The sequence below is a fragment of the Schistocerca cancellata genome, chromosome 5, assembly GCF_023864275.1.
Source record: "Schistocerca cancellata isolate TAMUIC-IGC-003103 chromosome 5, iqSchCanc2.1, whole genome shotgun sequence".
In the NCBI taxonomy this organism is placed as follows: Eukaryota; Metazoa; Arthropoda; class Insecta; order Orthoptera; family Acrididae; genus Schistocerca; species Schistocerca cancellata.
In genome coordinates, this window is record NC_064630.1 from 773,330,508 (window position 1) to 773,356,060 (window position 25,553).

Sequence of the window (25,553 nt, forward strand, 5' to 3'; positions counted from 1 at the left end):
TTAAACATTAAACATAAACATTAATGTTAAATATAAAACAATAAAAAATTAAATTACTGATTTTTATCCTTAATATAGTTACCAAAATATAACCTGGAGGTTGTTAAGAAAGCTAAACGAAATAGAAAACAAAGTAACAATCAAAAGATGAATTAAAAAATGGAAGAAGCACCCTAGAAACGAATATGAAAAATATAAAAAAAGGAAATAAACTCATTAATGCTACACTCGAAGATAAGGGAAATGAAGTCTTAAAGGCAGCTGAAGAAATTAAAGAAGTCAATAGACAAATATACCTTTATTATCATCAAACATGTTATTTAGAAGAATTTATTGGTATACCACCAATCAGAGTCTATAATCAGACAACATAGTAGAGGTATCAAATTTTGTGAATATGATGAAATACCAAAGAAAGAAAAAAGTAAAATGAAAAACAAACATCAAATATTAAAGAAATAAATGTTGGTGGAAGGTTGCTAGAATATGTCAACAAGATAATATCATCAACAGTGAAGATACAGTTTTTGGATTAAAACATGTTAATATATTTAATTTGTTCGTGAGTTACTATAAAAATATGATGATCATAATTAACAGTGGGCGATAAAACATGACACATCAGACAGATTAAAGAATCTCTAGACTAAAATACAAATTACTATGGATAATATGAAAAAAATTCATGCTGTCGATTTATCAAACTATGTGGTTATCTTTCACGTATCAGGTGCACTATATTCTAATAATAATCCAAATAAAATTAATTAGGTTAATGTAGTAATAATAAATATCTGTTAAAAGAGGTCATCGGTGTTTATTTCTCAAAAATATTATAGGTGACAGCAATACATGCGAAAATTAAAAAATTGCCTAAAGCTTAGTTAAAAAATACACAAAAAACAATTGAATATATTTGCGTGAATGAGGTTACAGATTTAATTGATTGATTGACAATTATTTATGGAGTGAAACAGCTAGGAAATAAATTATTGTAACGTAAAAAATGGAATAACGAAATTATTAAAAAATAAAAATAGTGACTTTTTATGTATAATCGAAAAGGAATAACATTCATAATTAAATTTTTGAATCATTTAGCTCCAACATTTTCCAAATCAAAAGTATGGAAAATGATTATTTAATGTTAGTTAACAAATTATCATTTGAAATGTATATTCCCATTTATAATTATTGTGGTCCACAAATAAATTTATAATAATGACTAGCTGGAGGGAGCAAAGGAATAAATCCATGAGATGAAGCTTGTAGAAACATTATATTTCTTATACAGATAATAAATATTTAGAAATAAGATATAAAGTATATAAAGAACTTCATTTAATAACAAAAGAAAGAATGTGTGGTGTCACCGTCAGACACCACACTTGCTAGGTGGTAGCCTTTAAATCGGCTGTGGTCCGTTAGTATACGTCGGACCTGCGCGTCGCCACTATCAGTGATTGCAGACCGAGCACCGCCACACGGCAGGTCTAGAGAGACTTCCTAGCACTTGCCCCACTTGTACAACCGACTTTGCTAGCAATGTTTCACTGACAAAATATGCTCTCATTTGCCGAGACGATAGTTAGCATAGCCTTCATCTACGTCATTTGCTATGACCTAGCAAGGCGTCATTACCAGTTACTATTGATACTGAATTATGTACAGTTGAGAGCGACGCTCATCATTAATGGATTAAAGTTAAGTATTCCACCAGCTACGTCCATTTTTCTAAAGTCTAATTTCCTTGTTCTGTTCCAGACCTCACGCCAGCCTGCGTGAGCTAAAACGCGTGCCTTTCGGCTTCCTCTCATACCCAGTGTTGGCTCTCCTGCCAACCCACAACATTGGCGATGAGGCAACACCGCGTTCCTAACTATACTGCCCTGATTTACTTGTGTAATGGCTTCGCCACCATCTCCAGATGTACTGTCCGAATTTTATCGCTTACAGAATCAGCAGACGCAGGCCTTACTGGATGCCCTTGGACAGCTCGTCCAGGGTCAATGTGCAATGCAAAACGATGCGGCAGTCGCCGCTCCACCGCTAACACAGCCACAACATGCAGTTGCACCAACTTTTCGTCCTTTTGATGCTGCACTGGAAAGCTAGACGGAGTGGTCACGCTAATTTGGATTCCATCTCGCCGCCTACAGAATTCAAGGTAACGAGCAGCAGCCTTTTTTATTATCTTCCGTCGGGTTGACCACTTACCATGTGATAGTCAAATTATTTCCCCGACGCGACGTAGCAACTCTGTCCTACGACGAAATTTTGTCTGCATTAGATGCTTATTTCAAAGAATCAGTCAATGTAGTTGCCAAACACTATACCTTCTTTCGTACAAAACGTACGGCAGGTCAGACTAATCGGGAGTGGGTTGCAACCTTGCAAGGCCTTACTAGGGATTGTGCTTTTGAGTGTCAATGTGGACTCCCTTATTCAGATACTATGGTACGTGATGCAATTGCACAGAACGTTTCTGATGTTCGTATAAGGGAACAGATTTTGAAACTAGTCAATCCCTCCCTTCAACAAGTGATGGACATATTGGATCAGCAGGACACACTTGACTTTGCTCAGGAATCATTTGAAACTTCGCCACCCATGTGCCAGGTTAGCCGGACCGCCGGGCGAGCTGCACGGAACAGTAAACAGTCCTCGCGCCTGGCCGCGCCGCTGCCGCCAGGCTCTCAGCCACGTGTACCGCGCCGGCAAGCAAATGCAGTGCTTCTAGACATTCATGTGAGAATTGCCCGTCACGCCAAGATATTTGCTTTTACTGTGACAAAAAAGGACATGTTCAGAGTGTTTGCCAGAAAAAGCTCCGATCGGAAGCTCAAAACCATTCCAGGCCCTTTGCTTCACGCCGGAATCGGAATCGAACCAAGGATACTCAGGCTCATGACACTTCGCCCATGGAAATTCATATAGTTCATGCCACTCCGCCCAGTGCCACTCTCTCTAACAGTGACTGTGTTCGTCCCACAAATAATGTGCGTCGACGCCGCCGGCACTCCCGTCAAGCCGCAAGTGATTTGGTACCAGTGTCAGTTCGTGTTGCACGAGACAGTCACTCTTGTCGTCAGCAGGACAATAAACTTTTGGTGGACTTGGACATTAACGGCAAAGTGATACCATTCCAGCTCGATATCAGGGCTACAGTTTCCCTGATCAGTCCAGGCACTTACAAACTGCTGGGCACACCTCCGTTGCGTGCCGCAACTGTTAAGTTAACTAGCTATTCGGCTCACCAGATCCCTGTGTTAGGACAGTGCAGCCTTCTTGCAACATACAAGGGACAAACAAAACTTGTGTCATTTTACGTCCTTCATTCTTCTTCTGCAGTGAACTTGTTTGGTTTCGATTTATTTCAGTTGTTTAACTTGTCTATAGTAAATCAGGTCCTATCAGTGAACCAGACCATGCCTTCAGCCAGTGTTTCTCGTCTGTGTGAAGAATATGCAGACATTTTTGAACTGGGCCTCGGTTGCGCTAAGAACTATAAAGCACATTTGGAATTGAAAGTCAACGCGCAACCGAAATTATTCAGAGCGCGCAATGTTCCCCACGCATTGCGTGATGAGGTCGCAAAAACATTACACGATTTGGAATCACAAGGTGCAATTGAACGTGTGCAGGCTTCTCTCTGGGCATCACCCTTAGTAATTTTGCCAAAACCTTCCGGAAAATTGAGACTTTGTGTGGACTTCAAGGCAACAGTGAATCCACAACTAGTGACTGCAACTTTTCCTTTACCCCGCCCGGAAGATCTTTTTGACAAACTGTGCCCGAGTAAACATTTTTCGAAGTTGGACCTAGCAGATGCGTACTTGCAAATACCGGTGGACGAAGAATCCCTGCGCGTTTTGGTGGTTAACACGCATCTTGGTTTGTATCGATTCAAACGACTGTCATTCGAGTGTGCATCCGCCCCTGCATTGTTTCAGCAATATCTACACACTGTTTGTGCGTCGGTCCCTACCGCAGCAAACTATCTGGACGATATTGTGATCTCTGGAAAGACAGAAGAAGAACATTTAGCAAATCTCAGAACATTATTTCAGGTCTTGCGACAAAATGGCCTTCGCTTGCGGAAGGACAAATGTGTGTTTCTTGCTCGTGACTTACCCTATCTGGGACATGTACTCAATGCCCAAGGCATTTCCCAGTCCAGAGCACCTCCGTCCCATACAAGACTTGCCTTTGCCGCAGAATTTGAAGCAGCTACAGAGTGTGCTGGGAAAAATGAATTACTATAACAAATATGTTCCCCATGACTCTTCCATTTCAGCTCCGCTTCATCGCTTATGCCGTAAAGGTGTTCCTTCGTCTGGACGACGGAATGCGACCGACCCTTTCGCCAGTTGAAATCGGCGTTGCTTTCCAATACATGCCTTACGCCATTCGACCCCCGGAAGCCCCTTTTGTTGATAGTGGATGCATCGGATTTCGGGATCGCTGCTGTGCTTGCGCACAAAGATGCATCGCACGATCGCCCTATTGCCTTTGCGTCCAAATTGCTCTCGTCTGCGCAACGAAATTATTCACAGATCGAGAAAGAAGCATTGGCTCTCGTATTTGGTGTTACAAAGTTTCATGATTTCTTATATGGTCGTCACTTTACCATCATCACAGACCACAAACCTTTGACATCGCTTTTTCATCCGACCAAGCCTGTACCTCCACGTACAGCGCAAAAATTCATTCGCTGGTCTATTTTCCTCTCGCAGTACCGCTACGATATCTTGTATCGGTCCACTTCTAAGCACGGAAACGCCGATGCATTGTCCTGTTTGCCTGTTGCTGAGGATAGAGCATTCGATTCCTCCGAACTTGCTTGCATGTTCATTGATGCGGAGACCGATGACGTGATCGAATCGTTTCCGATTGATTTTCGTCGTGTAGCTACAGCCAAAGCTGCCGACCTTGTCCATGCTACCGCTCTGCGTTTTGGTTGCTACTCAATGGCCCTTGTCAAAGTCATGTATCGGGGATCCGTTGGTTCGCCGATTTTTTGCTCACAAGGAGAGACTTTTTGTATGACGTGGTGTTTTGCTGTTGCGTTCTGATAATGATCAGTCCAGGGTCGTGGTCCCCCGTTCGTTACAGTCCTCTGTCTTACAGCTTCTCCACCAAGGACATTGGGGTATAGTGAGAACGAAACAACTTGCTCGTCAGCTCTGTACTTGGTTCGGAATCGATGCTGCGATTCCGAATATGTGCTGTTCTTGCATGGTGTGTGCCGAACAACAATCAGCACCATCGCGGAAATTCTTTGCATGGCCAAAAGCCACTTCCCCTTGGCAACGCTTACACATCGATTTTGCTGGTCCATTCTGGAATGCTCGATGGTTGGTTGTAGTAGATTCATTCAGTAATTTTCCTTTTGTTGTCCGGATGTCTTCCACGACGTCATCTGCCACCATCCAAGCGTTATCTGCTATCTTTTGCACTGAAGGACTTCCACAGACTATTGTTTCCGACAATGGCCCACAATTCATGTCCACAGAATTTCAGTCATTCTGCAAGGCCAATGGTATTCAACATCTGACGTCCGCGTCGTTTTCGCCACAGTCAAACGGTGCCGCTGAACGATTGGTCAGGAAGATGTTGAAGTTGTTGAAGTTGAAAGAGTCGCATTCTTGGGAGGACGCGTTATTGCTCTTCTTGTCCTCGTATCGCTCTCAGCCCCGAGATGGTCGCTCGCTGGCTGAGTTGTTTCACGGTCGGCCTCATCGAACCTTGATGTCTTTGCTACATCAACCGCATCAGGTTCCTGTGCAGCGGCAGACACCTGCTTTTGCCCCAGGCGACGTTGTCTACTACCGCAACTATCGAGGTTCACGGCGTTGGCTCGAAGGGCGCATTCTTCGCTGCCTCGGCCGCGCGATGTATCTGGTTTTGGGGGCCTCTGGTGAGGTGCGTCGGCATCTCAATCAGCTGCGCCTCTGTCGTCGCATGGGATCTGCCGCTCCCCGTCTGCTTTCAGCGACGGTGCCGTCCGGTCAGCGCCCTGGGGACCCATCTACTGGCTCGCCTCCGCCCCAGGTGTTACCGACGCTGCCTTCCATTTTGCCCCATGGCGACGCGCCGCCGCCGCCACCGCCGCCGCCGCCGCCGCCGCCTGTTCTCCCGCCGGCGACGCCCGCAGAGGACGCGTCGCTACAACCGCCGGGCGCCTCCCTGAGTCACGCGCCGCCGATCGCTTCCCGTGACCAGTTGTCCTCCGACATGGAACGCTTGCCCGCCCTGGACCATATGTCATCTCCGCCCGTCGGGTGCCCCGGCCCGATGGAGGTCGACCCTTCGGCCCCTCCTGTCTCTCTATGGGCGCATACACCGCATGTTGGCGTGCGCCCTGGAGCAGGTATCCAAGCGTTTCCTAGCTCCTCGCGGTCCGAATGGCAGGGTGCGGATGGCACAGCCTCGCCTGTTGTTAGGCTCCCCACCTCGTCGCATACGTCAACATGGGGTCCTCCCCACGGCGGGCGGAAGCCATACGCCACAACCGTCCGCCAATTTGCGGGGGAGGAATGTGGTGTCACCGCCAGACACCACACTTGCTAGGTGGTAGCCTTTAAATCGGCCGTGGTCCGTTAGTATACGTCGGACCCGCGTGTCGCCACTATCAGTGATTGCAGACCGAGCGCCGCCACACGGCAGGTCTAGAGAGACTTCCTAGCACTCGCCCCAGGTTGTACAACCGACTTTGCTAGCGATGGTTGACTGACAAAATACGCTCTCATTTGCCGAGACGATAGTTAGCATAGCCTTCAGCTATGTCATTTGCTACGACCTAGCAAGGCGCCATTACCAGTTACTATTGATACTGAATTATGTACAGTCGAGAGTGACGCTCATCATTAATGGATTAAAGTTAAGTATTCCACCAGCTACGTCCATTTTCCTAAAGTCTAATTTCCTTGTCCTGTTCCAGACCTCACGCCAGCCTGCGTGAGCTAAAACGCGTGCCTTTCGGCTTCCTCTCATACCCGGTGTTGGCTCTTCTGCCAACCCACAACAGAATGTATTTCGAAGATGCTTCTTTGGTGAAAAATTGACAGCAACAGCAGTTGAGGAATAGTGTATAGAAAATAAAAATTAGGAATAGGGTCTCAATTGTAATGGCTAGTATATTGTATACAGTAAGATGTTCTTATTAAATTTTGATACAATTTTAATTTTTATAAATGAGCAGAAAAGAATATATCAATTTTATTCTTTTTCTACTACATCTACATCTACATCCATACTCTGCAAGCCACCTGACGGTGTATGGCGGAGGGTACTTCAAGTACCTCTATCGGTTCTCCGTTCTATTCCAGTCTCGTATTGCTTGTGGAAAGAAAGATTGTCGGTATGCCTCTGTGTGAGTTCTAATCTCTCTGCTTTTATCCTCATGGTCTCTTCACGAGATATACGTCGGAGGGAGCAATATACTGCTTGACTCCTCCGTGAAGGCATGTTCTTGAAACTTCAACGAAAGCTCGTACCGAGCTACTGACCATCTCTCCTACAGAGTCTTCCACTGGAGTTTATCGATCATTTCCGTAATGCTTTTGCGATTACTAAATGATCCTGTAATGAAGCGCACTGCTCTCCATTGGATCTTCTCTATCTCTTCTATCAACCCTATATGGTGCGGATCCCAAACTGGTGAGCAATATTCAAGCAGTGGGCCAACAAGTCTACTGGAACCTACTTCCTTTGTTTTCGGATTGCATTTCCTTAGGATTCTTCCAATGAATCTCAGTGTGGCATCTGCTTTATTGACGATCAACTTTAATGATCATTTCATTTTAAATCACTCCTAAGGCGTACTCACAGATAATTTATGGAATTAACTGTTTCCAGTTGCTGATCTGCTATATTGTAGCTAAATGATAAAGGATCTTTCTTTCTATGTATTCTCAGCACATTACACTTGTCTACATGGAGTTTCAGTTGCCATTCTCTGCACTATGTGTCATTTCTGTTAATGAAGAAAGTAAAGATAATTGAGTTATTCATAATGGAAATACAGAACTTGATATAAAAATTAGAGATGGTAGATTTCATCCTAATTATGCTCAATCATATATGAATGGTAAAATCATTATAACTGATGGATCAGATTGCTGTACATATTTGGAAAAATCTAATAAAAAGTTTATTTAAAAGTATCTATCTACATTATTTGATTTTGTAACTATGAGAAAGGATATATTCTCTTATCAAGAACAGAACATCCTCTTATTTGTTTGACGATTTTTTAAATTTAACTTTTTTGTCTTTCTAATAAAAGTTGAGTGGAAGAACATATTGTTGTTTATGATAAAATAAAAAGAAAAGAAGATGAAGTACTTTACCCATAAGAAATATTTGGTAATTTTTTAAAGATTATAAAGAAATTGCAGGGGAAGGAGATTTAATTATATTTTTACTTTAAATTCTAACTGGAGGTGCTATTCTTAGAAGGTCTGATTAATTAATCGAAATTAATCATACATTTCCAAAGGAAACAAAAATTGTCATTGAAAATAAGGAAGATAGAGAACCTACTGTTAAATATGATCCTCATTATGAACTATGATTAGGAAAACAAAGATTAGAAAATTCTAAAATAGCAATAGGCTTCTTTGAGTTGCAATGGAAATTGTCAGACTGAGTGATAAAAATAATATTGAGTCATAATTCTGCAGAATTGGATATGCTTTTTTTGTTTTTATTGTTTTCAAACAAAAGGAAAAAGTAAATGATTGATTCTGCATTATTTGAGATTGTTAAATTTCAAAAAAATAATTTTAAGATGGGTGAAACATAATTTTTCCTCAAGATATGTGGACTTTAAATGTGTCAAATAAGTTTTTAAAAGCTTGTAATTCATTATGTGATTTTAAGTGAATAACACAATTAAAAGGAGATATTGGTAAAATATATTATAATTTTAACATAAATTACCTTGTTTATGTTGCAAATGATTCAAAGAAAAAATATGGGGCGAATCATAAAATAGCAATGAAATTCTGTTCCACTTCTAATGATAAAATTCCCAAGGATACTTAGGCTTACATTATTTTATGGAAAAAAGAATTTAGCTTATTATGTTCAACATAGAATATTAAGTGAAAATTCAAAAAAATATATTTATGTTTTTTGATCATTTCATGAGAAATCATTAAAAATAATGTATAAAAAATGTAATCCTCGAATATTTTTGTTAAATTGTCAGACTCTTTTAATATTTCATGAGAAAAAAATTTGTGATCAATACTTGTATTTATGGGATGATTCACAAATTTTTGAAAGTTAAAAGAAAAGTGTTTCATTTTTCTGTTAGTTCCTATATTTGAAACAAATAGTAATTATAACTACCTTCAGCATAAATTCCTTTAATATTATCAATAGCAATATTATGTTCTATAGTTTTCAAATGTTCTACACTTCAAGTTAATTTAAAATAACAGTGGTAAGTATGACATTTTCTTGTTTCTCTCTTTACTCATTTTATCTTTGACCAAAAATATGTTTTTTAATCTAAATTCATTCCATATATTGATCATATTTTCATTGGTTATAATTTATTACAATTTTTAAGAAGTGGAAAAACACATTAAAGCTGAGTTTGGGAGAGCTAATTTATAAGTTTTGTTTTAATTTTCTTATGATATGTAAGGGAAAAATTATTAGATTTTTAAAAATTGATAAATTATACATTTTATTGGGTGAAAAATGAAAAATAAATGTTTATTAGATTTTCAAAAACAGAAATTGAAAAATTTATTAGATTTTTAAAAATTTAAAATAATGGAATTACTTATTTTTTAATATAAAAGTATATGAATTTTACGGGATACTTTAACATTGTAAATATTATTCAATGTTTAAAAGTGAACAAAAATATTTTATCAAATTTTTAAAAACATTATTCGTTTTTAAAAAATGGGTATAAAGCTTTTTATTGGGTTTAAAAAATGAAAAAAGTGTTGTGAACGTTTTTTGTTTAGAATATTAATTTTTTGTGTGTGCAATATGCAAATTTTTAGAATCACTTTACATTCGCTTAAAATTTATAAGTTTCCTGACGTTTTGTTTCATGGTATTCAGTCAAATTTTAAGTAATAAATTGAGTTTAATGGCTGAAGGGTAAAATATATGAATTTCGATCCAAAAATGCTATAATTCTGATTTGGAGCTCATTTTCTGTTTCTCTTTGTAATCACACTAAACAAGGGAAATCAAAATCTTGGAATGATACTTAACAAACAGAATGCCAAAACGTTGTGCTGAATAATTCAAACAGTCTTGGAAGGAGGAAAAATTTTTGGTGAGAAATCGTGTAGGGAGTCCCACAAGATCCAGTTTTGGGCCTACTCCTATTCCTTATTATAGGCAGTCGAGAATCCCACTGAAATTGTGCAGTCACATCAGCAACAAGCATTTATGGCCAAAATCTGGGCCAGCATCCTAGTCAACTGTTTGTTAGGGCCTCATATTCTCCCACCTCAGCACAAAAGAGAATCTTACCATAAGTTCTTAGAGAATACTTTGCCCATTCAGCAAGAACATGTACCATTATGAATGTGACAAAAAAAGTACTTTATGCACAATGGAGATGGGCTGATAGAGGTGGACCAATCCCTTCGCTTCCACGCTCTCCAGACCTAAACCCACTTGACTTTTATTTGTAGAGACATTTGAAAGATTTTATGCATGCAATCCTGGAACAAGATGTACTGAAATTACACAGCTGTATTATGGAAGGCTGACAAACAGTATGCAGTTCTCCAGGGATACATCAGCACACCAGGAATTCAATGTGACAGCAGGTTGATGCATTTATCCTTGCTAACAGAGGGCATTTTGAAAATTTCATTTTGGGAAGTATTTGATACTGTGCATATAATTACGTTCTCTTCCTTTGTGTTTTCCATGATTAACATGATTAACGTGTTGAAGAGTTTTAGAAGATGAGCTCTAACACAGAAATAAAACATCTTCTGGCACTTGTCCATATAACATACTTTCTTAATTTATGTGTGAGGCATGTTTTTTGAAAGTCGGCCCATACCTTTTGTGTACAACATGAACAACAAGGATCCCAATACACTTCCCTGAGGCAAATCTAAAGATGTGTGTCGACTAGCAAGTAAATTTCCGCAAGTCACTTGCAGGAGCTAGTTCTGGAAATTTTTTGACGTGGAAGCAACCCCAGAAAGTCGAGTTCTGCAAGTTCTACATCTACATCTACATCTACATTTATACTCCGCAAGCCACCCAACGGTGTGTGGCGGAGGGCACTTTACGTGCCACTGTCATTGCCTCCCTTTCCTGTTCCAGTCGCGTATGGTTCGTGGGAAGAACGACTGTCTGAAAGCCTCCGTGTGCGCTTTAATCTTTCTAATTTTACATTCGTGATCTCCTCGGGAGGTATAAGTAGGGGGAAGCAATATATTCGATGACTCATCCAGAAACGCACCCTCTCGAAACCTGGCGAGCAAGCTACACCACAATGCAGAGTGCCTCTCTTGCAGAGTGTGCCACTTGAGTTTGTTAAACATCTCCGTAACGCTATCACGGTTACCAAATAACCCTGTGCTCGAAACGCGCCGCTCTTCTTTGGATCTTCTCTATCTCCTCCGTCAACCCGATCTGGTACGGATCCCACACTGATGCGCAAAACTCAATTATAGGTCGAACGAGTGTTTTGTAAGCCACCTCCTTTGTTGATAGACTACATTTTCTAAGGACTCTCCCAATGAATCTCAACCTGGTACCTGCCTTACCAACAATTAATTTTATATGATGATTCCACTTCAAATCGTTCCGCACGCATACTCCCAGATATTTTACAGAAGTAACTGCTACCAGTGTTTGTTCTGCTATCATATAATCACACACTAAAGGATCCTTCTTTCTATGTATTCGCAATACATTACATTTGTCTATGTTAAGGGTCAGTTGCCACTCCCTGCACCAAGTGCCTATCCGCTGCAGATCTTCCTGCATTTCGCTACAATTTTCGAATGCTGCAACTTCTCTGTATATTACAGCATCATCCGCGAAAAGCCGCATGGAACTTCCGACACTATCTACTAGGTCATTTATATATATTGTGAAAAGCAATGGTCCCATAACACTCCCCTGTGGCACGCCAGAGGTTACTTTAACGTCTGTAGACGTCTCTCCATTGATAACAACATGCTGTGTTCTGTTTGCTAAAAACTCTTCAATCCAGCCACACAGCTGGTCTGATATTCCGTAGGCTCTTACTTTGTTTATCAGGCGACAGTGCGGAACTGTATCGAACGCCTTCCGGAAGTCAAGGAAAATAGCATCTACCTGGGAGCCTATATCTAACATTTTCTGGGTCTCATGAACAAATAAAGCGAGTTGGGTCTCACACGATCGCTGTTTCCGGAATCCATGTTGATTCCTACATAGTAGATTCAGGGTTTTCAAAAACGACATGATACTCGAGCAAAAAACATGTTCTAAAATTCTACAACAGATCGACGTCAGAGATATAGGTCTATAGTTTTGCGCATCTGCTCGACGACCCTTCTTGAAGACTGGGACTACATGTGCTCTTTTCCAATCATTTGGAACCTTCCGTTCCTCTAGAGACTTGCGGTACACGGCTGTTAGAAGGGGGGCAAGTTCTTTCGCGTACTCTGTGTAGTTTCATCAGCTTGCAGAATTAGCGCCTACAGGATAGTGGAAACTGTTTAGTCTTACTTGCTGCAGCTTCTTTCCAAACTTGTCAGTTGCTGGAAGATTCTCTCGAACTTGCAGAAGTTCTGTGTGCATATTCAGATACGAAAAACCCAGTATCAGTGTCGAAATACATGTGAAATTTTGAGACAGTACAATTGTTAATACACTGGTGCGCAGAACTTCAGGACGAAAATAACCTATCACACAATGTTCCACCAACAAGTGAAATACCTCAGTAAGACTTGAACCAAACACTGAAAGAACTCATACAGAATAGTGCAGAGGTAACTGAAGTAAACACACAATAAGGTGAACAGATATTACACTTTTATGTAATATCAAAAATTACACTGAAGTCACCACGATTTATGATGGTCCCCTGGACATTACAAAAGGCAGGACATGGTTATTAATAGGATATGTATTCACCAAAGACAGTAATGCATGCCCTGTGACGTGTTTCTAAGCTGGTCACAAGGTTGGTGAAGAGTTCTAGTAGTAGGTCGTCCATTCCTCCAACCACCATGTTTGACAACTGCTTGGCGGTCTTTGGTGCATGTGGACGTGCTGCAATAAGTCTCCCCAATGCACCCCACACATGTGCAACTGGACTTAAGGAGAGAGAACGGGCTGGCCAGTCCATTCGCCATTCCAAGAGCTCCTTCACATGCGCAGTTTGGTGCAGTGTGCATTGTCATCAATAAATATTAAGTCAGGGCCGAATCCATCCTTCAAAACACACACATGGGAAAGGAGTACAGTGTCACAATAACACTGACTGCTGAGATTTTAGGTTCAGTGCACCCATGCAACATTATGCTTCCCTACACTGTAACATTTAGACTACCAAAACGATCATATTTGAGAATGATCCTAGGTTCGTTACATACTCCCATCTCTTACCATCTCAAGGTACACCAGAAATTAGTACTTAGACAGAATATTCTCTCATCCTAGAAGAGCAAGCCATCACATGCCTCATTGGTCTGGCCCCTATGCTCTTGGCACCATCATCAACGGTCAATGTGTGAGTATCAACAGAAAACAACATTGAGCAAAGGGACCACCACCATGCAGTCGCTTTGCCACTGTGGAGCATGCCTTGCAGTTCTATTAAAAGTGGTTGCAATTATACCCACTGTTCGAGGTGGGTCTCTTCTTGCCTGTTGCACTATGAAGCAGTCACCTGCTGCTGTACTTGACTGCTGTACTCGATCACCTCCTCTCCTTTGGGTAGCAGTGCCTGTGGTTCAGAGTGCTCTCCACACACTTGAAGCAATGATGTGAGCAATACCAAGTTTCTGGGCTACACTCGTCACGCATTGCCCTTCTTCCAGTTTCCTGATGATTCTTCCCCATGTGAAGTCACCCAAATATGACTTCTGGACAATATTGTCACAAACAACACCACCACATTAACTGCTCACTAATTGTCGCACAATCTCTTTTCAGTTCCTTCAACTGCCTCTTGTTGCAAGGCCAGCCCCATTTAGCGCTATACTCTCGCTGACCTCATACCATGTCCAGCTTTCTGTGCACAACTGATAGACGCCTGGCAACAAGGTCCCGCCCTATCGCTCATTTCCACTGAGTTAGTAAATATGCTATTTTACTTTATATATGTCGTCGTTAAATTTTGCAGAGCAGTGTGCGGAGTGCTTCTGTATACTGTGGGACACAAAGGACGTGGACTTTAAAAATAGAATTAAGGGAGAGGACTATACAGAAAATATTAGGGGAGACTGTGACACAACTTACTCTTCAATAAGAAAAAAAAATCATAATTTTCACACGACCACACGCCCAAGGAAACAGAGGATAATTTGGTATGTGAAACAAAATTTACATTTTACAAATAGCATTTACTACTTTTATCACAAATGCAATGCATTTCCATTTTAACATTAAAAACTCAGCGAACATTTAAAGACGACTGTATTACCAAATTACTTTTCCTTCTGGCAAAAAAAAAGTGATCTAAATTCATTTCTCACTTCCTTGGCTGACCGTGGTCAGTTACGTATGTTTACAGGTTCCAATATAATTGTTCTCACCCATCTGTCTTTGCGCTGTTCTCCTTATGTTTGTGAATCTCGAACGTCAGACGCGCCAAGTGACGCATAATCGGAACTGTTACTCTCTTCCGCCATTAAAAAGTTATGCAGGGCACAAATTACTCTGAATGTTTTGCTCGATTTTTCTGGGGTTAGAAGGGCTGGAGTTTGTAACGCTTGAAACCATGTGAAAATAAGTCCAAAATAGTTTCCAGAAACAGTTCTTTCTCTAGAGAAGCATAACTGAACACCCAGCTTTTCATTGGTTGCCCTCTAAAAGGATAGAGCATCGTAATACAGCAAAGCAAATGCCTCTTTAGCAACAATGTCGATGGTGGCTGAACAGTCCCACCTGGTAATATTCAAGGGATTGTAAATTCAAATTATTTTGCTCAAGGCATTCTAACAGTTTATAACTAGTAAGAATTCCCCATCAGACATCCTACCATTTCTGCCAACATCAAAGTGCAGAACTGTATAGTCTGTTCTATCAGTATTAACAACACTATATCATGGGTGTCATTATGATTAAATCGCACACTGCTTTCTTTCTTGGGAGTGCATGTGGCTACCTGATTTACATCCATAGCACCAATATAGTTTGGAAAATTCCATCCGTTTTCAAAACCATTAGCAATTTGTAACCATTCTTTATCTGTTGAAGCTACCTAACATTATTGAAAATAGCTATTGTATCTGAAATTTATCCATGTGAATAGAAAGATACATACTACATTATGACATTCATTCCAGGTATGAGATGTAGGAAAGAAGGAAACTGAATGTGACACAGATACTGTTTTGGAGGAAAAAACTACATTAATGAAACAAAAGTCACAAGAACTTCTTTCCAAACGAATGAAGGTAAACAGGCAAATTCTAACGTTATTCTTAAGAATGCACTAGAAACTGTGCACAAGCCTGCTGACGAATATCAGTTGTTTGGAGACTATGTGCCATCTGAGTTTAGAGCATTGTCACAAGGATCAAGCAAAAAAAAATTACAAACGTAATGTAACAAACAATTTTGTAAGTTTATGCAGAGAATGCCAGCGCTACTGTTTGGATTTCTGACGACAAAAAGTACATTTCAACAATGCATACGTCGTCAGATGAAGTAATTATTTTATTTGATCTCATCGAAATGAAGTTTTCACAAGATAATTGTTTCGTAAATGTTCTGTTTAAGTGGATTGTTTGAGTGAGCTAATGAAATACCATACTACTAACATCTAATTGTTATTCTCTTTACAAACATTCAAATAGAGCCTCACAGCAGTCGAGAACGATGCGAGAAATCATATACATGGGTACACAGAAGATATATGTGAACGAGTGAAAAGAATCTTCTGAGAATATGGAAATGGAAATGACATCCCATGCTTCTTAGCAGAGCGCAGGGGAACGACGTGGGAGACCCGCACCACCGTACTAGGCAAGGTCCTAATGGAGGTGGTTTGCCGTTACCTTCCTCCGACCGTAATGGGAATGAATGATGATGATGACGACACAACACCCAGTTATCTTGGGGCAGGTGAAGATCTGTGACCCCACTGGGAATCGAACCCAGGATCCCGTGCTCGAGAAGCGAGAACGCGAGACCACGAGCTGCAGACTGAGAATATATAAATTAAAAAAGTATGTATGTCGTTACTGAAAATAAATAGTTCGTTTGTTTGATACTTTAGTGTTTTATTCTCTTACCTCCTGCTAAAAATCTAAGAGTAATTAAAATGCCATCACTTGATGAAGTAGCTTGCTACATTTTTATATTCTGTTTCCGAATAGTCGATTATGCAATGGACTAGAGTTGTTCAAAACTTGCTTACAACATTTTCAGAAAGTTTTTAATGTGACCGGTGTCCTCTGCTTTCAGTTCATTGAATAACGTTTCTTGAGAACTTAAGAATGTACTGGTACACCTCTGCGCCCATATCTGCACCTAAACACGTCTTCTTTTTTTAAATTTTGGTTATTGTCACGATTTTTTGCTATAATAATAATAATAATGCAATAACATTCCCGGCTGCTCTGGTTTTTTAGCATTTGCCTATCTCACAACGTGACTCTAGTGCAAACGCTTCACGACTGCTTGCGGCAAGTTCCTGAAATAACTTTGCCCAAGAGACTAACAGAGGAAAACTTGCGCAAGTTCTTGTTCCAAAAGTTACTTGCGGGAATAACTTGTAGTGAAGCCTTAAAGCTACTTCTACATTCGTCGATGACACTCCATCCAAGACAACGAGCTGAATCCTCCCTACCAAGAAATCCTCAATATAGTCACAAATTTCGTTCGCTCCCTGCACAGTTGCACTTTCGGTAACAGGTATAGGTGTGATACTAAGTCAAATGCTCATCGGAAGTCAAGAAATACTGCATCTACCTGATTGCATTGATCCACCACTTTCCATACGATACGTGAGGAAAGTGCGAGTTGGGTTTCACATGATCGGTGTTTTCAGATTCCATACTGGTTGACATGGATGAAGTCATTCTGTTCAAGGTACGTTATTTCAACCGAGCTCTGAATATGTTCTAAGATTCTACAAGAAACAATGTCAAGAATGTTGGACAGTAGTTTTGTGGATAACTTCTGCTACCCTTCTTTCTCTTTTGTGGGCTAAAGTACATTAATACTTTTCCTACATTAATTAAAACTGCGGTCTTAAACATTCTGCATTTCCTGGCATTTTGTATAACGCGAAGTATACGTCTTCTTTCCCTTAATCATTTATGTGTAAATACAACATCAAACAATTGAAATATCTACTGTGTAATATTTACCGCAACAAATACCAGCGAAAAGCAGACATAACGTCGTCACTATTAAACGTATCATGGCGCTGTCCGACTGAGCTCGTATTCTAGGTATTTGTTTCATATGTACTAACCGTCGACCACTAAGAGCTATTTTATCTTCGCTACGATATGTAGTTTATCGGCTCGTGCGTCATGAGCTTTCTTAAAACAGGCGGCGTTATTTTATCTGCGAACGTTATGAATTCTTACCGAAAGTATACAGACGAAGGACACAGTCGAATAATTGTAGTGATATTCCATGTCTACTCCAAGCGACTTTTGTGCCTACCGCGCCGTCTGTTTTTCTTGATGCACCGAACAAGCGAAAGCGCGTGGAAAGACTGGAATTAAGTGCAAGCTGACTTAGTCCTCCAGGTCCCTACGATAACTTCAGCTACTGTATAGTTCTAGAATAATCACTAAAAACCTTTTTATGAAATTTCGTATGAATTTCTACGATAACTTTTCGCTCACTGGAGTTAGTCAGTACAAATTTCTCAATATTTTCGTAACTTCCTCTCGTGAGTGGAATAGACGTGTAACCATTCAAGCAAACATGAATCTCATAGTGTGAAGAAGTATTACAAAATATTTTGCACACGAATTTTATTGAAGAGCACTGGTACATATGAGATATGGCGGACCATAAATGTAGACAGGCAAATAACTGACGGTGCCCACAAAGAGACTGGAATAAGCGACGATGAGGTAGTTGCAGCAACTATGTCTACCAAGATGGAAGGAGTTACAAAAACAAAGTAGGAAGAGTAAATAATAATAAATTAATAATGAGTAGCTCCCATCAAATTCTCAAACAAGAGTTACAATTGTTTAATTCATAGACGGAACGTGTGAAAAAATAGTGGTTCAGATTAAAGCAAGTAGTTGATCCAGGTCTAGAAAAACACGCAAGAAGGTATTTAGTCATCAAACGACCACTAGTATGCTTCTGCCTCAGCGCCCGGTAGTACTGAGGAAAAAACCCAAGATGAAGGAATCAGCACATTTTTTACTGGATATGGAAGATGGGAAAATACTCCTCACACGTCCTCCTGCTCTCCCTTCTGTCATTTATGAGCGATTAACACCTGTACATGCGTTTTATCTCAAGACATCCATGGGTTTGAATCTCAGTGATTGCATTTTTCCCCAATTTTCACTAAATCTGCTATTTTTGTTTTTGTTTTATATTTTGAAGCGTTTGACTGAAGTATGTCTTGTGCATCATGTCATATAGGTATCCATTTTTCCTATAGGTTGTATGTTTGAGCCTCAGAGAAGGCATTTGGTGAGGATTTCTAAGAAATGTTGCTTACTTTGGTATTATCCTTGTTTGCATATATGTCATTATTTTACTCCTCTTCCATTAATTCCAGATCACTTTGTATCATATCACTTTCTCCACCAATTTAAAAATGGCTCTGACCACTATAGGACTCAACATCTTAGGTCATAAGTCCCCTAGATCTTAGAACTACTTAAACCTAACTAACCTAAGGACATCACACACATCCATGCCCGAGGCAGGATTCGAACCTGCGACCGTAGCAGTCCCGCGGTTCCGGACTGCAGCGCCTGAACCGCTAGACCACCGCGGCCGGCTGTCCACCAATTTACCTCTCTCTCTTTATTACTCTTATTACTCTTTCTCTGTCTACATGTGTGTGTGTGTGTGTGTGTGTGTGTGTGTGTGTGTGTTTGTGTGCCTTTTTAAACTACTACATTTGTGTGCAATTCGGTCTGTGTGATTAATGTCCAGCAGTGCCATCTCTAACTTTGTCAATCGTATATTGTTTTCCATGTCCATCAGATTTCTCTCTAACTCATCACCCCACATGTTGTCATCTCACCTCGCCTATCTTCTCCTTTGTCATCACCACATCCACTTTGAGGAATGAAATAGTGAAGGCAGCAGAGGATCAAGTAGGTAAAAAGACGAGGGCTAGTAGAAATCCTTGGGTAACAGAAGAGATACTGAATTTAATTGATGAATGGAGAAAATATAAAAATGCAGTAAGTGAAGCAGGCAAAAAGGAATACAAACTTCTCAAAAATGAGATCGACAGGAAGTGCAAAATGGCTAAGCAGGGATGGCTAGAGGACAAATGTAAGGATGTAGAGGCTTATCTCACTAGGGGTAATATAGATACTGCCTACAGGAAAATTAAAGAGACCTTTGGAGAAAAGGGAACCACTTGCATGAATATCAAGAGCTCAGATGGAAACCCAGTTCTCAGCAAAGAAGGGAAAACAGAAAGGTGGAAGGAGTATATAGAGGGTCTATAAAGGGGCGATGTTCTTGAGGACAATATTATGGAAATGTAAGAGGAGGTAGATGAAGATGAAATGGGAGGTACGATACTGCGTCAAGAGTTTGACAGAGCACTGAAAGACCTGAGTCGAAACAAGGCCCCGGAGTAGACAACATTCCATTAGAACTATTGACAGCCTTGGGAGAGCCAGCCCTGACGAAACTCTACCATCTGGTGAGCAAGGTGTATGAGACAGGCGAAATCCCTCAGACTTCAAGAAGAATATAATAATTCCAATCCCAAAGAAAGCTGGTGTTGACAGATGTGAAAATTACCGAACTATCAGTTTAATAAGTCACAGCTGCAAAATACTAACGCGAATTCTTTACAGACGAATGGAAAAACTGGTAGAGGCCGACCTCGGGGAAGATCAGTTTGGATTCTGTAGAAATGTTGGAACACGTGAGGCAATACTGACCCTACAACTTATCTTAGAAGAAAGATATAGGAAAGGCGAACCTACGTTTCTAGCATTTGTAGACTTCAAGAAAGCTTTTGACAATGTTGACTGGAATACTCTCTTTCAAGTTCTGAAAGTGGCAGGGGTAAAATACAGGGAGCGAAAGACTATTTACAATTTGTACAGAAAGCAGATGGCAGTTATAAGAGTCGAGGGGCATGAAAGGGAAGCAGCGGTTGGGGAGGGAGTGAGACAGGGTTGAATCCTCTCCCCGATGCTATTCAATCTGTATATTGAGCAAGCAGTAAAGGAAACAAAAGAAAAGTTCGGAGTAGCTATTAAAATCCATGGAGAAGAAATATAAACTTTGAGATTCGCCGATGACATTGTAATTCTGTCAAAGACAGCAAAGGACTTGGAAGAGCAGTTGAATGGAATGGATAGTGTCTTGAAAGGAGGATATAAGATGAACATCAACAAAAGTTGAATTTAGTCGGGTGATGCTGAGGGAATTAGATTAGCAAATGAGACACTTAAAGTAGTAAAGGAGTTTTGCTATTTGGGGAGCAAAATAACTGATGATGGTCGAAGTAGAGAGGATATAAAATGTAGACTGGCAATGGCAAGGAAAGCGTTTCTGAAGAAGAGAAATTTGTTAGCATCCAGTATAGATTTAAGTGTCAGGAAGTCGTTTCTGAAAGTATTTGTATGGAGTGTAGCCATGTATGGAAGTGAAACATGGACGATAAATAGTTTTGACAAGAAGAGAATAGAAGCTTTCGAAATGTGGTGCTACAGAAGAATGCTGAGGATTAGATGGGTAGATCACATAACTAATGAGGGAGTACTGAATAGAATTGGGGAGAAGAGAAGTTTGTGGCACAACTTGACCAGCAGAACTGGTCGGTTGGTAGGACATGTTCTGAGGCATCAAGGGATCACCAATTTAGTACTGGAGGGCAGCGTGGAGGGTAAAAATCGTAGAGGGAGACCAAGAGATGAATACACTAAGCAGATTCAGAAGGATGTAGGCTGCAGTAGATGAAGAAGCTTGCATAGGGTAGAGTAGCATGGAGAGCTGCATCAAACCAGTCTCAGGACTGAAGACAACAACAACAACAACATCCACTTTACAACCCATGCTTTGAAGATATCAACATTCCAGTCACCATTTCTTCTTGGTGGTATCTGGCTTGCATCAATGCCAGTATTGTGTTTTTTTTTAGCCATTCGACATTTTTTTATGTTCCTTTTCATGAAAAGAAGCACATCATGCTACTAAGCTCCAAGCGAACAGGAAAATCATATAAATTGGTACAAAATAGTAAACACACACGTACGAACATGGACACCTCATACACCTCACAAAACCAAGAAAAGAGGCACAGCTGTAGAATGTTCACCTGGCATTTCAGAGGGCAGTGGTTCAAATCTCTCTCCACCCATCAAAATATAGGTTCTCCAAAGTTTCCATAAATCGCTGAAGGCAAATGATAGTGTGGTTTCTTTTCAACAACACAACCAACTTTCGTCCCCAACTTTGCTATTGTAAACTTGTTCTCCATCTTTCCGTCAATGGTATGTTAAACTCTAATCTTTCTTCCTTCCTTCCATCTCAGACTCTGAACGTATTCCACAAGTGTCTCATTACTCACCACCACTGTTAGTCCAGCGTCTCACCACTGTCTCATATCTCTCGGTAACTTCAGTTGTTTATCAGGTTTCATGGGATCATGCCAGTCTACACTACTTGGTCATGGAACGAGTCAGTAAAGTTATGTTCTACGTGGAATGGTGAGGGTGGAGTGGGAGGTGCTCTGTAACACCACAGGAGCTGACATCAGCGGTGGTGAAGTTGAGAACTAGCGTCCAGGAACTTCTTCTTAACAACTGCTAAGTATTCAGCAGAATAATTAATTTTGGCAGAACTCCTCCTCGATATACAAACAATATTAAGAACATTTTAAGAAATAATATCTGCTGTGCACAAGTTCACGCCAAAATGTCTCGAACAGCTGTCATACCAGAACTTTGTGCCAGAATATGCCCTGAGATACAGGTGAATCTGAATCAGTTCCCTGGAAGGCTTGGGCTCAAAGACTTGTGTATAACACAAGAAGTGAAATACACAGTACTAAATTGAAATCGATAATATTGAAGTTTCGTCTCATATTTTTTCACAAAAGAGAAACAAGAAATGGAGCAACGATTCAACTGTTGTATTAGTGCTCAAGGGATGCTGTATAGCATCCTAATCTTTAGGTGCTGAAAATCGATTGAAACCCTAAAGCACAACAAATTTACAGGTTCCAACGGAGTGTAATCCTTGTCTATGCTGATTTTACGAGCAACTTAGTCTCACTTGTAACCCTAATTTATTGCAAAACCCCCTGGCAAATAACAGAATTGTGGTTTATCAGCCTCATAATTTACATAATCTAAACCATTTGATTCAGCACATGAGACGTCAAAATTGTGGTAAAACTTCACCAAAAGCTCATAAAAAGCGTTGTTAATAATAGCACCCTAATAATATAATACAATTTTGAATTAATATAGTATTAAATTAACCATTGCTCAAATTATCATTTTTGTATTCTGTTAGCCGAGTACGAGCACTGATGACCTCGCTGTTGAGTGTTGTATGCACACCACCACCACCAAATTATCATTTCATCCTTCACGAATCCTTCTGACAAATAGCAGCATTTGTGCAATAGAATCTGCTGTAGACTTATTTTTAGATTCGATTGTTTTGTATGAAATATTTTTGGCTATTAATTTATTACATGTTGTCATCTCTACATACTGTGGAATCTGTGTGTATTTTCGATATAATAATCGTACAATCATGGGACATAATCGAGAGGTCAGTTTGTGCACAAAATCCTGCACTGACAGATCTGAAACAGGCTACACTACCTGTAATGTAATTTTTGTTTGTAATACAGTACACTGAGGTGACAAAAGTCATGGCATACCTGCTAATTATTTCTGTCTGTCATGTTGTATGTGCAGCCACTGGGATCGAGATCCTAGGGGGGCAAGACCAGATCAAGCCTGATGGGAGCACCGAAAATCCGAAACTCAGTTCTTTTCACCAGAGCAATTGGTTTTTTAAGATAATTTTTCGAATTGAAGAACAAATGATAAAAATGTATCAAAATTTACAAGCATTTCTCACGCTTTCAAAAAGTCACTAAAAAAGCAAGAAAGAAAAATCCCATGACCCTCACTGGAGGACTCGCTGGTTTTTAGAATTTCATCCCTTATTCAACATTTAAATTATTTGAGGTACTTCCTTAAGTCAGTTAGCTTGTCCATCAAAAAATACATCTATAACTACTTCTCAGTGATTATATAGGAATTCTCTTGATTATTTTTTGAGTACTATGAGGATGCACTTGTTTTCCATAAAATTATCCATTGCACCTAGCTTAAGGTACACAATTCGTTCCTGAAAGTTACTCGTAACACAAGCCATTCGTTAACGAAATATTTTTTTCGAAAGGAATCTATGTAAAATGAAATGATGTGTTACATCCCAAAAACAATAATCAAACAGATCTGATATAGCCTACTCTACCTGTAATGTAATTTTTGTTTGTAATAAGTACACTAAGGTCACAAAAGTCATGGTGATATCTGCTAATGTCGTGTCGCACTTCTTCTGCCCAGTGTACTGCAGCAACTCGACGTAGCACAGACTCAAGAAGTCGTTGGAGGTCCTCTGCAGAAATATTGAACCATGCTATCTATTCAGCTGTCCATGCCTGAGAAAGTGTTGCCAATGCAGGATTTTGTGGACAAACGACCTCTCAATTATGTCCAATGAATGTTCGATGGGAATCATGTTGGGCAATCTCGATGATCATATCACTTGCTCGAATCGTTCGGAAAGCCCTTCACACCAGTTGCAAACAACTGCGGCCTGTTGACACCTTTGGGAGCATGAAGTCCATGAATGGCTCCAAATGGTCTCCAAATAGGTGAACATAAACATTTCCAGTCAATGATCAGTTCAGCTGGACCAGAGAACCCTGTCCACTATAAGTAAACACAGCTCATACCATTATGGAGCCACTACCAGCTTGCACAATGCCTTATTGACAACTTGGGTCCATGGCTTCATGGAGTCTGCACCACACTTGAACCCTACCAACAGCTCTTACCAAATGAAATCAGGACTCATCTGACCAGACCATGGTTTTCTAGTCATCTAGGGTCCAACCCATGTGGTCACACGCCCAGGAGAGGATGCAGGCGATGCCATACTGTTAACAAAGACTCTCGTGTTGATTGTCTGATGGCATAGCCCATTAACGCCAAATTTCGCCACATTGGCCTTATGGATACGTTCATCGTATGTCCTACATAGATTTCTGCTGTTATTTCAGGCAGCGTTGCTTGTCTGTTAGCACTGACAACTCTAAGCAGACGCTGCTGCTCTAGGTCGTTAAGTGAAGGCCATCGTCCACTGCTTTGTCTGTGGTGAGAAACAATGCCTGAAATTCTATATCCGTGGCACACTCTTGACACTGTGGATCTTGGAATATTGAAGTCCCTAACAATTTCCGAAATCGAATGTCCCATGCCTCTAACTCCAACTATTAATTCTCGTCGTGCAGCCATAATCAAATGGTTCAAATGGCTCTGAGCACTATGGGACTCAACTGCTGAGGTCATCAGTCCCCTAGAACTTAGAACTAATTAAACCTAACTAACCTAAGGACATCCATGCCCGAGACAGGATTCGAACCTGCAACCGTAGTGGTCACGTGGTTCCAAACTGTAGCGCCTAGAACCGCTCGGCCACTCCAGCCGGCCAGCCATAATCACATCATAATTGTTTCACCTGAATCACCTGAGTACAAAGAACACCTCTGCCAATGCACTGCTCTTCAATACCTTGTGTACATGCTACTACTGCCATCTGTATATGTGCATATCCATGACTTTTGTCACCTTAGTGTACATTCTTTTTCATAGAGGGAAATTATCTACAGATATCTGATTATGCTTGTACTTCAAGAAAAGTGATGTGGCATTATCGTAAACTAAATTTGTGGCATGCATAGTAACTATCTTATAGGCACCTTCATTCAATTTGTGTTAGCTAACGACTACAAATTAGAATCGGAATTTGTGATCATAAACCTCAAGGCAATAAGGTGAAGAAAGGAAAATCGTGCAACTTCGTTGCAGAGACTTACCAACATCGCTGTGAAGGCCAGTACGGTGGTACTGGAGACAACAATCTCAGCGTGAGGCACATTGCTACCCGTT

At 40.4% G+C, this 25,553-nt stretch overlaps 1 protein-coding gene across 1 annotated transcript in view; it reads right to left on the minus strand.

Moving 5' to 3' along the window:
* LOC126187950 (chymotrypsin-1-like) overlaps positions 1-17,642 on the minus strand; it is a 200,982-nt gene extending 183,340 nt beyond the window's left edge. The window contains exon 1 of the mRNA XM_049929326.1: positions 17,541-17,642. Within this exon, the coding sequence (XP_049785283.1) occupies positions 17,541-17,637 (97 nt within the window). The 5' untranslated portion in view covers positions 17,638-17,642. The remainder of the gene's footprint in view (positions 1-17,540) is intronic.
* Positions 17,643-25,553: the final 7,911 nt, after the last annotated feature.